This window comes from Amia ocellicauda, chromosome 10 (genome assembly GCF_036373705.1).
Source record: "Amia ocellicauda isolate fAmiCal2 chromosome 10, fAmiCal2.hap1, whole genome shotgun sequence".
Classification (NCBI taxonomy): domain Eukaryota; kingdom Metazoa; phylum Chordata; class Actinopteri; order Amiiformes; family Amiidae; genus Amia; species Amia ocellicauda.
Window position 1 is genome coordinate 35,023,300 of NC_089859.1, and position 17,666 is coordinate 35,040,965.

Here is a 17,666-nt window from a genome sequence, read left to right on the forward strand (position 1 = left end):
AGAAACCTCTACCAACACCCTAAAAAGTATAAATTAGAATTGACAATTATTCAAAAAATGATTTAAACAACTGAAAGTCACAGCTCTGTCATGAGACTACTGAGAGAAACATGCAATGATTTATATATTGTGTCTTTTTTTAATATAAAGATATTGAAATGTCTTTTTTTTTTAGTGGCAGGAAGTTCTGTGCTCTGTTGTTTTCCTCAGGTTTGTGAAGTACATGTCTACATTTAAGACAAACAAGGCATACAAATGTAATATTTAGAAATGACATTTTATTTGTTGGTATTGTATTTTATTTGAATTTGCATGACAAAATTGAGCGTGTGTATTATTCTTATAATAGTTAAAAAATATATTTTCACGTACATTGTGTACCTCATAGAGGATAAGAACTTGACACTTAAAAATACAATAATATGAAACTAACATCACTCTTCTCCTTCTTTGAAAAATAATAGTAATCAAAATCCTCATCTACCAACAAAATACAGTAATCCACATTGCATTTAATTGGTCACTGAATAATATTAACACTCCCCAGTGAATGAATGTGCTTGTGTTACATCTACCCATGCTTCCATCAAAGACATTGGAAATTATCTGGACAAATTCCCTTGCACTTTAATAATTGAGTCATTATTATTTACTGTTCACACTTTATCTGTGTTATTTTGTTTAGATTGTGTACTATGGGAATTTGTCCTGTTGGATTGCCATCCACTGGAACTCATATTGCCTTTTATAATAGTAATATACACATTTGTATTACAGATCAGTTAAACCAGCAGGTAGGACACATTTGGAGGGTCCCATTCACTTCAGACAAGCAAAGTTCAAGGTGAAAGCAGAGGAGGTTGGTGATAAAATACAGAAACAGAGTTTTGTCGAGTGTCTGGAATAAGGGATGGGTTCATTAAGACTGTCCTTCACAGAAATATGCTAATTCAAAACTAGCACCACTGGCAATCTCAACATAGAAACTGACAAGTGTCATAATAAGAAAGGTCAATGTGAATATCACTGAATTTCTGCTACATATGCATCATTGACGTATGGATTGGGGTTCCGCCTGCGAGCCACATATCTTCTTAAGAAATTGATAAATCTGTACAGCGCTACAAGAGGGATGAAAATACAAGGAACGGTGGACAGCAACACGCAAATTGCAAATACCCAGTTAGGGTATTTCAGTATTTGAGGTGTGGGGAAATTTATCTGTAAAAGAAATTAAAGTCTGTCAGTAACATAGAATAAAATGTATATATGCATATTTTTTATGTACTTTATAAATAAAGGACTGAGAATATATTCCATATACACGTATCAACATTTTCTCCTTAACAGCTTTCTGAAGAACACTGTTAGATGCATTGTAATGTGATATTTGTGACATTTTGAATATCTTGGTTCTTTGGAATGTGACAGATTTATAATTTATCATTCAGTTATTGGGCTAATCATTTATTTGTTCTGATATAATCCAAAATGAATAATACATTTAGAAATTCCCATATCCCATATTGCTTATTTTGCTGTATGTTCAATAATGCCTTTGGTGGCTCCACCATATTGAAGCTTGGTCTTCACTTTGTAGTTGTAAGAAAAGGGTAAAGAGTTTTATTTAATTTCATGCAAACTATATTGCCTGTATTTGATTCAGGAAACCTTTTAGATGCAAAGCATTTATTTAACAACTATATGTTTTTTGGCACACCAAGAGCACCTCACAGTCACAGGCTATGAGTGAGGCCATCAGGAAACATGTAGCCCAATAATGGGAATGGAGAGTTAAGGATCTTTTGGTGGATCCTGACTGTATTTGCTTTGAGTTTTCACCCATAAATGATGATGTATTTTTTCATACTTGCTCCATATTACTATATAATACTATATTAGAGTGATCAGATATCTGCTCTCTCAAAGCGAGTCTGATCATTTTAAAACTTTTAACTTAGTTTAGTTTATGTAAGATGTAAACAACAATTAAAAAATACTGTTTTTCTTTTGCCTTCATAGGTGTACTGTAAAATAGGCTATCTTTGATGCCCTGTTAGTGCACTTAGAACTGCATTTGAACAGCTTTTGGAAACATCCCTTTTTACATATAGTTTTGCCACAAGTTATGGATGGCCTAACCAGCTGGTGAAGCACTTACATAGTTTGGATTCCAAGCAGGGTAAGTTGGTGTCTGCTGCACCTGTACAACTACATATGCCAGGAAGACAACTAACAGCATCAAAGGACTGATAAATCTCCAGGTTATCTGCCAATATAAGTTTGGCCGCCGCCCAGTCATCCATTCTATATCATCGTTAAATCTGGGAAGACAAAAAATCAGAAAATGCCTTTTTTATTTGTATTGAAAACAGAATGAGACCTTAAGCATTTGAATAGATAAACATGTCTGCTAGCCAGTTTTATAAATTCTCAGGTTAAGCTTATTCACTTCTTATTCAGAATAGATGAGGAGAAAAATTATAAAATGCACAGTTCTACATAAAAGTTAAATTCATATTTTTTATATTTCCCACTGTATTTGATTCAGGACAAGTACTTTCAAATTCATAACATTTTAAGGATCTCACCTTTTTATGCCATAAATATAAACCACAGCTATGATCTCAAAGAATGCTATTATAAGCAGAGGCAAAGATCCCACGTAGGTGTTGAAAATCTCAAGCCAATAGTTTCCAGAGCCAAGAGTGAAAATCAAGGCTATTAAAAATGAAACCACACACATCAGCCCTAAACAGAGAGAGAAAAAACAACTATAAGTGTGAAGAAAGATTATTTTTTCTTTATCTAATAATTAGGTAAACACATAATTCCATAAAGTGCTTAGTATACAAAAAAGTGTTCAAAGTTACCACAGTCAACATGCTTTTACAACACACTTTTACTAACACATGTTCTGTAAAGTCAAATTTACACAAAGTATATTTGCTCATAACTACTTACTGTGCAATTTCTAATCTTTGCTTAACATCAAATGAAAAGGTAAATATAGAGTATTTTTGATAGTAATTCACAAAACAGAAGAAAGTGGGTAAAGGTTTCTTAGTTTGTTCTTAGGTGAAACTGATATTGAGTTGTAGTGGGTTTGCCTTCCCTTCAATGTCATACTCTCCAGACCCACGCTTTCTCCTCTCTTGCCACAGTGCTGGAATAACCTGCACATGAGCATTAGGACTGTAGATTATTTAACACCTCTATAAAACTCATCTCCTTAGATTATACCTGTAGACCATTCTTATCTTCTTGCACATACCTTATATACTGTAATCTGTTGATTATTCTTTTCATATTGACGTTACCCCATTACCCCTTAATGCCTGCTTACCCGTAAATGCCTCCTTCGGCATCCATTTGGGCACCATGTGGAGATCTAAAAGAGGAGTGAGGACTCCTTCAAGGTTTCCAAACATGGAGGAAAGACCGAGGCTGAAGAGCATGACAAAAAACAGCACTGCCCACACCTGTGAGCCTGGCATCTTAATTACGGCCTCTGTGAAGACAATGAAGGCCAGTCCAGTACCAGAGGCACTCTGAGGAGCAGGAAAAGTAAGGCGTGAGAACAGACAGAAAAGATGTGCACTTGTCATGCTATCATTTGGTCTGGTAAATCCCACTCATAAAGGGTGACATGAGATGTCAAACCAAGGGCCATACTTCCCTGCAGTTTATTTGAGTAACACCTGTGCCAGTCTTTGGTTAAGATGCAGGTATAAAAACCATGTGTTCTCAGATCATGGGGTCAGTTTGCAATCATAATTATTTGTGAAAATTATTTGTTTTCATGGAAACAATATCAGTTAAGAATAATCTTACACTTGGTTTGCATGTAAATTTATTCCAGTTCTTCCAAAAAAACATGCTTTGTCTCAGGGATATGAATTAAGACCATGAATTAAAATAGAAAATACACTTAAAGGCAGTCATATTAGAATCTCCATGTCATTCTTCAAAAAGCATGTGTGTTGTGGAGGTACATTTATGTTAAGGGCTTCTTTGAGGTTAAATTCCTGTTCTCTCATGTGTAAATCTTAAAGCAAATCATTGATAGTCAGAGTTGATACTCTTTTCCTGAACAGTATGGTTTGATAATCCTGTCTTAAAGACCAAGTGAGTTATACCTTAACTTTTATAAGCTTAGATTATAGATTGCTGCCAGAAAACCTTCCTCTAAAGGAATTTTACAGAATTCTTGACTGTAGATCAAGCCCTTCAAGGCAGTTGTAGGACAATATGGAGAATTGCTCATACCTCATCAAGATATGTTTGAAGACTGCAGTGCTTCAACTCAAGGTTCTGGAGTTTTTGTGAATCAGTGTGATTTAGATATTCCAGCCAGTCATTGTAGTTCTCTAGTGTCACGTTTTGATCTCCAATATTAAATGCATTGGTAATAGTCAAGATGTTGCTGTCAAAAAGAAAACATATATATATTTTATGTATACATGGAATTTAATGTGCCTTTCAATAGACCCAAGGACATTGTACGAAAAATAAATAATAATACAAAAAAATGTATTAAGCTAGAGCTAAATAAAACTGAACTAAGCTAAAGGGAAAACCCATCTGAATAGATTGGGTTTGATTTTTTTTTTTTAAGTGGCAATAGAATCAGAGTTACGGATCACTGGAGGAAGAGAAATCCAAAGTTTTGTTTTGTTTTGTTGTAGCAGCACTTGAAAGCCCTCACCCCAATTGTGCACAATCATGTTTTTTGAGAAGGGCCTTGGGAGCCACTAACATCACATCAGTTTTATTGCTGTTTAGTTTAAGTAGGTTATATGTCATCCAGTGTTTGACATCCTACAGTTAATCAAAGAGGATGGAGGAAGTTAAGAGGTAAGTTTGGTGGGTATATAACGTGTCATCCATATAGCAGTGGAAATTAAGACCATGTTGGCGGATGATCTGACCCAGGGGAAGCATGTAAAAGTAAACAGCAATGGTCCAAGCACAGAGCCTTGAGGCACGCCTTGATTAACAGAGATAGGAGGGGATTTGAAATTTCCGATGGACACAGACTGCTTCCAATCAGCCAGTAGAACGGGAACCAGTTGAGTGGCATTCCTGAAATGCCCAAGTCTGCTTCCATGCAATCGAATAGTATTCTATGACAGACCATATCAAATGCAGCAGAAATATCAAGGAGAATAAGACTATATAAGCAACTAGAATCAGCAGCAATAAGAAGGTCATTGATACATTTTACCAATAAGGTGTTTGTACTGTGCTTGGCGCGAAACCCTGATTCAAATGGTTCATATAAATCTTGGTTGGTCATGTAACGCTGTGCTTGAAACTGCTCGCTCCAGGATTTTGCCTAGAAATGGGATTTTGGAGATTGGCTGGTAGTTGTTACCAACCCAGTCCTTGTTTTCTTACAATGGGCATAACAGCAGTTATTTCAGGTATGGTCTGTGTCCACAGGAAAGAAGTTCCACAAACTTACTACAGAGCAAAATAAACCATGTAAGGGGAGGTGAATCCAGGGGCTGGAGTATTTATTGATGGTTGAGAAAAGAGTTATTGAATTACCTTGGCCATTACTAATGAGTTTCGAGTAATTGTGAGGACCTCAGAGAGCTAAGAGATGAAAACTGATGAGGGTTTTGGAGAGCGATAAATGCAGAGATCGAGGACCAGCCAGTCTAAAAGCCTAACATTCAAATGAAGTAACATTTGGTATAGAAATTACTTTAAGCTTAAAGTCAGCAAAATAGATAACAGCAAGACCCCCACCTCTACCCACAGATCTAGGTTTTTATAGGTACACAAAACCTGGAGGTGTAGCTTGATTAAGCACCATACAATCATTTGGCTGCTGCCAGGTTTCAGTTAAACACATCACATCAAAATTCTTATCTATGATAGCATCATAAACCCACAGTGACTTGCTATTGAGAGAACGAATGTTCAGTAGGGCAAACGTAGTGGGGTTTTCAGGGTAGTATAGGAAGAAATATGTTGCACAGAGCTGGGAACTTTAGCTAAAACTTTCAGCCTGCTTAAATGTACACCATGACATTTCTTGGTGTAAAAGTATATCAATAGGATTGATATACACAATCTTATAATGTATTTTATTACCATCACCATCAACCTATCAGTCCTCTGCTGGATGAAGGCCTCCCCAAATATTTCCACTTGCTACAATCTACAGCTTCTCTTTTCCAAGTCACCTCCAAAGTTCATGATGTAATCTTCCTATTTTCTATGTGGTCATCTTCTAGGAAATATGCTTTTTGATCAAGTAAAGCTGTGTGGGTGGGTAGGTTTGAAAGAAAAGTTAGAACATTTTATGCGAAGTACTTTCTCTGGTCAATCATGCCACAGAGACAAAACAAAATATGAAGTGTTGTCGTAACCACAGAAAGTTGAGAGTGTTATTTCTGTACTGATTGACATAGAGAGTTCTCCCCCTGAATAAATAAAACTATTTTGATTGCTGGAACTTGGCTCATTGACTGGTGACTGACCACTCCTTGGGTCTTTGGGGTTTCAAAGGAAAATAAATGATTCACCTTTCACAGGAATTTGTAAAAATGTGATCTTCAGAACATGCAAAATAAGAAGTTGGTAGCAGATTTTCCCACTGGGTTTCATGTATAATAATAAACTTGTTTCGATGTATTAGTATAAAAGTATAATGTATCCACTTTTTTTCAATAAACAAAGTAATTTCTGACATATAATTCAGGCTTAAAGAATCAGTTTGAGACCAAGGTCTTATGCCTGTTTTGGAAATGATGTTGTTCATTGGCTGAATTAATTTTCACGTTCACTATTTAATAGATCACAGTGTCCTCACAAAACAATGTGTAATTTTGTTAAAGCTCTTTCTAGGGATACATATTAACATAAAAAGTGAATGACTATATAACAGTAGGTACTAATTTGAACCATGTAATTTGTAATATGTCTGTCATGTTAACATTTTCCCCCTTTATGAGTTGAAAAGAAGCCAGAATCAAGGTCTGAAGCCAGCAGAAAAGCTATAAGTATTTAATATTTTTAAAATTTGTATTTTGTATAACAATACTAATGGCGATCAGATGTTTTTTGTAATGTAACTCACCTACTCAAGCAATCATTAAAGAGTGAGTTAGCCTTGAAACCAAGGATGGAAAACACGGGAATGGATGCGTAGATAGACGTGGCACTGTTTATAATTCCAACGATCAATGCATCCCTTTCACAGTTATTTCTGAAAGAGATCACAAAAAATAAAAATGTTGCGTTCCTTCACTCAACTATGCTTTAGCCATGAAAGAATACAGAAAACATTTGTATGGGACAAAATATTTTTAAGCACCCCTAAAGATTGAGGAGTTTCTGATGATAAAGTGATACACAACTTACTTTTGGGGATTGTAGCTGGAAAATGCAATGAGTCCTCCAAAAGCCAGTGACAAAGAGAAAAAAATCTGGGTGGCAGCATCGAGCCAAACTTGGGGTTCTTTGAGTGTCTCCCACTGAAATAAATAAATAAATGGTGAAATTACAGACGGGGGTTAAATCTTCACAAGATCCAGCATACTCTTCATTTAATTATTATTATTATTATTATTATTATTATTATTATTATTATTATTATTAATCAGTGTAAGATACTCACTTGAGGGGTGAAAAGATACACCAGGCCATCAGCTGCCCCAGGAAGTGTCAGCGCTCGGATAAGAAAGATGGTGAGGACCAGGTAGGGGAATGTCGCAGTGACATATACAGCCTAAAAAAAATTACAAACATTAGACTGTTGGAAACACATTTTTAAAATTAATTTGTAATTGTATTCACTTTAAGGAGAAGAGTGTTGTTATAATAAAGATAGGTAGCTACATTATACAATAACTTTATGTACCTGTAATTCCCAAATAATTGTATATGAAGTGATTGTGAATCTCTAAAAAACTCAGTCAGTTCATATAGTGTAAACATATATTTGCAAATCCATATTTATTAATATTATCTCCCTCATTCAACATAATTTTTTCCAGATCAGGAACTTAACATTCTATTACATGTTATCAAAATGATAAATGCAAATTCATGATGAAGTCCAGTTCTTCCTTCCTGAGTATTTTCACCTCACCTTTGGCTCCTTTTGACATTTTAACATCAGCAATATATATTTTATACTTTATAATACCTGCTGTGTTGAGCATTTATGCTCAAAGGTGAGAGGACAGAGTTCTCTAAGGCTTAAGCATCTTACAGTGCTATAGCTCTACTGTTTGAACTATAATCTATTGCCTGATAATAAGATTATTTGACATTGCACTTTTCGGGGCTAGGGCGTATCTATGTCTCTCGTGTTAGTACAAAAGTTGTCATGAATAGCTGAAACACCTTTGTTTACTCAAGGTGTGTCATTTTTCATTCATCTCTTTCATTTCTAATTGGCAAGTCAGAGATTTCACCTTTCCAATAGTCTCGATGCCTCGGATGAAGCAGATGTACACAATGCCCCATGCAGATGCCAGACACAGAACCATCCACCACTGCAGGGACCCAGTAATTTCAATGTCAGGTGTGATATTGAGTGTCTTCCTGTACCAGAAATAGTTTACTGGAGTGCTTTTCATACATTCTTCAACATATCCTGAAACAAAGTAACACCATTTTACAAAAGTGCTTATAGGGAAAAAAAAACACTATGATGGTTTCTGAGGGCAAAAATACTAATTATCTCTATTTTGTCTAAAACAGATCTGCATTACACCAGTTTACAAAAGCTACGTACATTTCTGCATTGCCTGAGCTCTTAATTACATCATTGAGCTTACGTGCTGAACTGGAATATTGTGAGACATTTTCAAAATCTTAAGCGGGTGTGGATATACAATAGTTCAAAATGCCTTCTGGACCTGTAATGGTCTAAGCCCACTGCATGTTTTTCACCCTGCACATCTTAATTTGTGTTCTACCTCTGCAGTTCCCATACAGTGCAAAAGGACTATATTACAACATAAATTATTGGGTAACACTTTACAATAAGGTTCCGGTATATTAATTAATATATGAATACTATAGGATTTAAACATCAATACATCATGAACATCATCTGAGTTCTGATGTTGAGCATATGAACCGGCACTTACCCTAACCCTATCCCTAACCCTAACCCTAACCTTGAAACTGAATGTGATTAACATAAGAACTCAGATGAAGTGCATGACATAGAGTGAGGGAAAAAAGTATTTGATCCCCTGCTGATTTTGTACGTTTGCCCACTGACAAAGAAATGATCAGTCTATAATTTTAATGGTAGGTGTATTTTAACAGTGAGAGACAGAATAACAGCAAAAAAATCCAGAAAAACGCATTTCAAAAAAGTTATAAATTGATTTGCATGTTAATGAGGGAAATAAGTATTTGATCCCCTATCAATCAGCAAGATTTCTTGCTCCCAGGTGTCTTTTATACAGGTAACGAGCTGAGATTAGGAGCACTCCCTTTAAGAGAGTGCTCCTAATCTCAGCTCGTTACCTGTATAAAAGACACCTGTCCACAGAAGCAATCAATTAATCAGATTCCAAACTCTCCACCATGGCCAAGACCAAAGAGCTGTCCAAGGATGTCAGGGACAAGATTGTAGACCTACACAAGGCTGGAATGGGCTACAAGACCATCGCCAAGCAGCTTGGTGAGAAGGTGACAACAGTTGGTGCGATTATTCGCAAATGGAGAAACACAAAATAACTGTCAGTCTCCCTCAGTCTGGTGCTCCATGCAAGATCTCACCTCGTGGAGTTTCAATGAGAACGGTGAGGAATCAGCCCAGAACTACACGGGAGGATCTTGTTAATGATCTCAAGGCAGCTGGGGCCATAGTCACCAAGAAAACAATTGGTAACACACTACGCCGTGAAGGACTGAAATCCTGCAGCGCCCGCAAGGTCCCCGTGCTCAAGAAAGCACATGTACAGGCCCGTCTGAAGTTTGCCAATGAACATCTGAATGATTCAGAGTAGAACTGGGTGAAAGTATTGTGGTCAGATGAGACCAAAATCGAGCTCTTTGGCATCAACTCAACTTGCCGTGTTTGGAGGAGGAGGAATGACCTCAAGAACACCGTCAAACATGGAGGTGGAAACATTATGTTTTGGGGGTGTTTTTCTGCTAAGGGGACAGGACAACTGCACCGCATCAAAGGGACGATGGACGGGGCCATGTACCGTCAAATCTTTGGTGAGAACCTCCTTCCCGCAGCCAGGGCATTGAAAATGGGTCATGGATGCGTATTCCCGCATGACAATGACCCAAAACACACAGCCAAGGCAACAAAGGAGTGGCTCAAGAAGAAGCACATTAAGGTCCTGGAGTGGCCTAGCTAGTCTCCAGACCTTAATCCCATAGAAAATCTGTGGAGGGAGCTGAAAGTTCGAGTTGCCAAACATCAGCCTCGAAACCTTAATGACTTGGAGAGAATCTGCAAAGAGGAGTGGGACAAAATCCCTCCTGAGATGTGTGCAAACCTGGTTGCCAACTACAGGAAACATCTGACCTCTGTGATTGCCAACAAGGGTTTTGCCACCAAGTACTAAGTCGAAGGGGACAAATACTTATTTCACTCATTAACATGCAAATCAATTTATAACTTTTTTGAAATGTGTTTTTCTGGATTTTTTTGTTGTTATTCTGTCTCTCACTGTTAAAATAAACCTACCATTAAAATTATAGACTGATCATTTCTTTGTCAGTGGGCAAACGTACAAAATCAGCAGGGGATCAAATACTTTTTTCCCTCACTGTATTCATGTGTTCATCCTGTGTTATTCATATATTAATTCATGAGTTATACCGGGGACTTATTGTAAAGTGTGACAAATTATTGTATGTCCAAGGCCTGATATCCAAAGCACTTTAAGCTTTGATTGTTCGTACCTGTGTGGTTTGCATTCACAGGACAGTCCCTCCAGGGCAAAGGATCTTGGAATGAGTGGAAGAAATACCACAGAACCCAGGCCAGAATGGTGTTGTAGAAGAGACCAACCAGAAAGGAAGTAATAAGAGAGCCCACACCTATGAACAAAAAATATATATATAAACTGGTTTTGACAACATGTTATCCAGTTACATTAGTAATTATTCCAAACCTCTACCTACATATGTATTCATATTTCATAATGTCTAAACATTATTATTACTAAATAAATTAAGTGGTTCGTAATAATATTTACATTAGTTCTCTGTGCCACTTTTAGTACGTTATTTGCATTACTTAAATATTGGCAGTGGTCAATATACACTCACCTAAAGGATTATTAGGAACACAATACTAATATTGTGTTTGACCCCCTTTCGCCTTCAGAACTGCCTTAATTCTACGTGGCATTGATTCAACATGGTGCTGAAAGCATTCTTTAGAAATGTTGGCCCATATTGATAGGATAGCATCTTGCAGTTGATGGAGATTTGTGGGATGCACATCCAGGGCACGAAGCTCCCGTTCCACCACATCCCAAAGATGCTCTATTGGGTTGAGATCTGGTGACTGTGGGGGCCAGTTTAGTACAGTGAACTCATTGTCATGTTCAAGAAACCAATTTGAAATGATTCGACCTTTGTGACATGGTGCATTATCCTGCTGGAAGTAGCCATCAGAGGATGGGTACATGGTGGTCATAAAGGGATGGACATGGTCAGAAACAATGCTCAGGTAGGCCGTGGCATTTAAACGATGCCCAATTGGCACTAAGGGGCCTAAAGTGTGCCAAGAAAACATCCCCCACACCATTACACCACCACCACCACCAGCCTGCACAGTGGTAACAAGGCATGATGGATCCATGTTCTCATTCTGTTTACGCCAAATTCTGACTCTACCATCTGAATGTCTCAACAGAAATCGAGACTCATCAGACCAGGCAACATTTTTCCAGTATTTAACTGTCCAATTTTGGTGAGCTTGTGCAAATTGTAGCCTCTTTTTCCTATTTGTAGTGAAGATGAGTGGTACCCGGTGGGGTCTTCTGCTGTTGTAGCCCATCCGCCTCAAGGTTGTACGTGTTGTGGCTTCACAAATGCTTTGCTGCGTACCTCGGTTGTAACGAGTGGTTATTTCAGTCAAAGTTGCTCTTCTATCAGCTTGAATCAGTCGGCCCATTCTCCTCTGACCTCTAGCAACATCAAGGCATTTTCGCCCACAGGACTGCCGCATACTGGATGTTTTTCCCTTTTCACACCATTCTTTGTAAACCCTAGAAATGGTTGTGCGTGAAAATCCCAGTAACTGAGCAGATTGTGAAATACTCAGACCAGCCCATCTGGCACCAACAACCATGCCATGCTCAAAATTGCTTAAATCACCTTTCTTTCCCATTCAGACATTCAGTTTGGAGTTCAGGAGATTGTCTTGACCAGGTCCACACCCCTAAATGCATTGAAGCAACTGCCATCTGATTGGTCGGTTAGATAATTGCATTAATGAGAAATTGAACAGGTGTTCCTAATAATCCTTTAGGTGAGTATACTTGCAGTTGGATCTGATGAAAGGCGGGGGTGTTTGTGGATTCAACACATTTTCTCGTTATTGTCTTAATATTACTAAATAATTCAGGTGGTTCATATTAATATTTACATTAGTTCCCTGAGCCCCTTTAAATACATTATTTGCAGCAATGGCTGTGGTCAATATGTTTGCTGTTGCAGCCGAGTAAAAAAAACAGAAGTTAGTTTTGTGGTTTCAATGCATTTCTGTCCATAACAGTCTTTTATTATTGTCCGTCTTTTATTCTTTCAATACATTATCAGCACTCCTTGTGTTTATATTAGTCTGGGATATACATTTTTATCTAACCTAAGCCCATATTACAGTTTTATTGAAGATAAAGAACAGAAAATGAAGGTTATGTATAGGCCTATATGTGAGTGTGATAAAAAAGACCAATGACTGAAACCATAACTGTGCATCCAGTCTTTAATTGCTCTGACATCAGGTTTGTTTCTTACAATTCAAGTCATCTTGTCACCTTAATGATTAAAAAATATTTTCAGCTGTTAGAAAAAATGAATACATAGTTTCCAGTAAAGTTTGTTTTTGACCAGAGCAGAGTCTTTCAGCATCTACTCATTTACATAATAATCATAATCAGTGATGGATCTAATGCAGGAAAAACACAGACAGGGTAGCAAAATCCACATGCCTGGACCACGTACCTACTCCTCCAAGGTATGGAGAGATACTGTTCCATACTCCGATGCTCCCCATGCGAAGACGCTGTCCAATAGCCAGCTCTAGATGCAGCAGTGGCAGTCCCTCAAACACCAGTGCAATCAAGTATGGGATCAGAAATGCTCCTGGAAAGGCAAATTAGAGCTTTAAGAATTAAGAGTGCAATGCATGCAACTCATAGACAAAATATTACTGTGTACCATAAATAATCCAACTTGTTTATATGTGTCTAACCCTTTGATATGATATGAAAATATGCCAAAAAATTAACTTTAACGTGATTCAATTTCCAAGATGATTTACAGCCTAGAATATGGTGGTCATTATAAATGGCAGTTGAAAAAATTATTCATACTTTAATTGATTCAGAACTGGTGGCCATTATTGTAAAGTGTTACCTGCAAGCTTTTATTCAACCTAATGTTCATTCATATTAAATATTTAACCAAGCTGTTTGTCAGAGACCTTTTCACATGCACTGCTCTGTAGGGACTTAGCAACTGCATTGAATACATTTTAGTTTACTTTGAAATATCAATATTTTCTGACCACAGTAGCTTTGCTTCATTAATCATATACAAAATAATATGCTTTGATGCATTTAAGTCTGTTGTTGTAACTAGGTAACACACAATTCTCCTAATCACTCCTATCATTGTGCCAAAACAACAAGATAATATTATTTTTGATTTACAAATAATTCTCATTGTATAGCTGACCATTTTGAGGTGCTCTTTGGTTGATTGCTTCTCAAAGGTTTTCCCATACTAACTGTTTGCAAAGTAAAAGGTACATTAGATTTCAAAGTTAATACATGGCTGATCTCACTCATGGAGTGGGTTAAAATAAAGTGGAGTGGGACTGAGGGTGGAATATACATTTCAGTGTTGTTATGCAGTTGTGTTATATTAACTGTGTCAAATGGAAAACATCTGGGAATTTCAATTTGTATTCAATGCAACCTGCATATTCCCTATTAAGTGACTGGAATAACTATTTTAACAATGGACGATGGTTACAGTATCCTGGGCTTGTCCCACATCGGGATTCCTGCTGTTTACTAGTTAGTATTATCAGTGGGTGTTGTATTAGTCCTCCCTCCCTGATATGTGTTCTGTGTGTCAAAAGAAGGAAATGGCCTAACCGTGCATGTATTATGTCTTCATCTCTCCTGGATCATAGAAGCAAATAAAGTTGACTATCAAATACTAATCCCAAAAATAAAAAAAACACATAAGTGAATTACCAGTAGACTTCAAACACAACAGAACTGATACAAATGAAGTTCATGAATTGGGTCTTTCAAGCAATCTGCCTGTTATCACTATATGCCCATAACTTTTTGCGACACCCTGATCATTGTTGTGTGCCGTGGTCTAACTGTGAGCAAAAACACTTCAACAAGACCAGCCACATTTTATAGTATACAGATTTCCCTGCTTGAGGCACAGATGCTTCTTGTGACTGTATGCACTGCACATAACTGTGTACTCCCATGTTTATTCATTGATTAGCACATTCTAAAATGAAGTACTTTGGACTTGAAAATGATCAAACATTTACTCTTCCTGAATTTATCAGATAGGGTTATTTTTTTGTTTGTTTGGAACAAATTAAAAAAATGAAACCAGGAGAAAACTATTCCATTGTAAGATCACTTGAAAGTTATAATGATGCTCAAGTGCAAGGAATGGATAGTCATTTTTTCTGGACTCCAGTTAAACTTTTTTTTATACTGGTTGTTCAATAAAAGCTACGCAGCTACAAGTTACTCCAGAAAATAACATGATTCCTTTTATCTTAGATTTAGGATGTGTTTGAAAACAAGAATCAAACCATACTGCAGAAAAAGCAACTGTAATAGTATTTTTGTCATGCTCCTCTGCAACTGGCCTAGCTCCCTTTCTCAACACATGAATTTCAAAGAAGCAGGCATGTCACGTATGCATATTTAGTGAGATATTCTATGGAACAAGAATTGGGCAAACACTATAGAGCATCATTGGAACCAATTACATAGCAACCAAGACTGGGTATTCTGTTCATAGTAATTTGAGGCCATGGTATTATAATTTGCAAACATTTCTAAATTACTTCTCATAGAATATTGATCATCACCATGCACACAAGTAGGTATTTGGTATAGTGTACATACTATATTTCAAAATATGTCAATTCATTTTGAATAATCTGCCTAGGAATTTCAGGACTGCACTATCTCTTCTGGGTCATCCTGAATACACTTGTTTACCCTGTGTTTTGCAACCTGTGTGCTGTAATCACCAACAGTTCAAATTCACACTGCCCACAACTGAATCATCAAACATTTGTTTTCTTCTTAGATCTCTTACATGCTTTCTAATTCCTGCATTTTTCTTTACAGTATAGTCCTACACCAGTGTATTTTGTATACATACATACATTGTATATTTGTTTTATGCTACTCTACTGTATTTATATGAATGTGAGTTTTCAACAACAACAACAACAACAACAACAACAACAATAATAATAATAATAATAATAATAATAATAATAATAATAATAATAATAATAATAATATTAATATTTTTTTCTATTAACAAATCTCACACCTGCTGTAATAATTAAATATGAATTACTGAAGTTTATTACAGTTTAATCAAAGTTTAGACATCTCCCTGGGGACAGGGACTGCCATAATTATGGTTAAACAACATCATGAGAATGGTTTCTCAAGTAAAGAGATTAGAGAGAGCAGCAGGATTTTTGGTTAATCTTTCTGGATTAGTAAAATTGTTTACTTATTTATACAATGTATATATTTTACACCTTTTTGAATTCTTTACAGTTTATGGCTTGACATATGCACAGATTTTAAAAATTCTGAAACTGATGGTACGCTTGCTCTGTAAAGCCAGTGTTTCCCCAAATTTTCCAGTCTAAGGACACCCCCTCATTGCAAACATGAATTCACAAATTGCTTTCAATGGAAAAACATGATCTTGTCTCAATGCGTGGAGCCATTTAACACTGGAATAAACGTTTTACATGTTAATTAATTCCTATTTATTTATTCATTCATACTTTTTGGAAAAGTAACTTGATAAAGCCTGATTGTCCACTGCTTGGGAAACACTGTTTCTCACATGTCAATGTTATTCAGATTAGTAATGGTGTAATAGCCATTGCAGACCTCTCAGAACTGATATGGACAACCCTGAATTTCAAGAATGAAGTTACCCTTCTACCCTGGGATTGGAGAGTTCCAATAATTTATGAATGCTTTAATTCAATGGCTAAAAAATATGTTTATCTTGAGTAATTGAGGCAATCATTTATAATAGAGAACTTGGTTTGATACAGAAGATTGTATAGCTCTCCAAGACCAGTGTTGGAGACTGGTACCCTAAATGTTGCATGTGTTAAAAATGTGTGCTTTAGAACTGGTGCAATAGACTTGTTTTTATAACAGAAACCTAAATTATGAAATATTACCAACATCTGTGAGAAGAGATTGGTAATTCCACTGTTATGCTAATATTCAGGGCCGTTTTCAACAAGATAATTCTGTCAAGCAACATTTTAGTTTCTGTCTAAACATAGGAACAAGCTGAAGTCTGATCTCTTCTTGGAAACTGGAGACACTCATAAAACACGCATATACAACTGTGAAACTTGGTAGCAGATCTTTACAACAAGCATAAGCAACTAGTAGCAAAAATATAAGATATGCACACTAGTGGTCAAACGTTTGTTACTGTTAAAGTCACTTTGGTTTAGTAAATGAATGGCAGTGACTAAGGCACACATTGACTGTGCAAATGATTAATAGGAAATAGGAATAGGAAAAAATATTGTAATTGATTATATTCCAATGATAACAAAAATTATATATCACAGGTAATCTTTGAAACTTTTTGCTGAGAAGCTAACAATGCTTTGAGGTGGTCTCCATTCAAAATTTGTAATACATCTATGTAAAAATCTGTATGTGTTGTGATGTTTACCTTCATAGTTGAAGTATATTACAAGAGCAGTGGAAAATTTAGTAGTGTGTTTTTCAGGCAAGTCTCTCAATCACTCAGCAGTACTTACCTCCACCATATACCTGGCACAGGTAAGGGAAACGCCAAACATTCCCCAGACCCACAGCAAATCCAATACAGGTTAAGAGATATTGAACCTTATTGTCCCATTTTGGCCTTTCATCATCTGTTTTGCTTTCTTCCACCTTGGTCACATCACTGGATTGCTCAGTATTTGTGTTCATCCTGTAGTGTTAATCCAGTTCCAATTTACTGTTGTGGGATAATTTCAGTTTTCTCATTTACCATGTACTCTGATTTGGAAGGGGTTCTGTACATACACACAGCATAATATACTCATACCATTTCTTTTTTCTATTGAGGAGGAGCTTGTGGTTTTGGGCGTCAGTGTTGTATGCCAGGATTGAGAAGAAAAAAAATAAAAAATCCCTGATGAATGTAAATGT

At 36.5% G+C, this 17,666-nt stretch overlaps 1 protein-coding gene across 1 annotated transcript; it reads right to left on the reverse strand.

Moving 5' to 3' along the window:
• Nucleotides 1-258: 258 nt before the first annotated feature.
• slc6a18 (solute carrier family 6 member 18) lies at nucleotides 259-17,566 on the reverse strand. Its single transcript, XM_066715992.1, has 12 exons — nucleotides 17,270-17,566; nucleotides 13,177-13,317; nucleotides 10,903-11,040; nucleotides 8,436-8,617; nucleotides 7,634-7,744; nucleotides 7,378-7,490; nucleotides 7,094-7,222; nucleotides 4,270-4,426; nucleotides 3,347-3,551; nucleotides 2,592-2,751; nucleotides 2,162-2,324; nucleotides 259-1,221 (listed from the first exon to the last, which is right to left on the reverse strand). Exons 1-12 carry the CDS (start codon nucleotides 17,442-17,444, stop codon nucleotides 1,024-1,026), a joined length of 1,872 nt encoding a protein of 623 aa, XP_066572089.1. The 5' UTR covers nucleotides 17,445-17,566; the 3' UTR covers nucleotides 259-1,023.
• Between the last annotated feature and the right edge of the window lie 100 nt (nucleotides 17,567-17,666).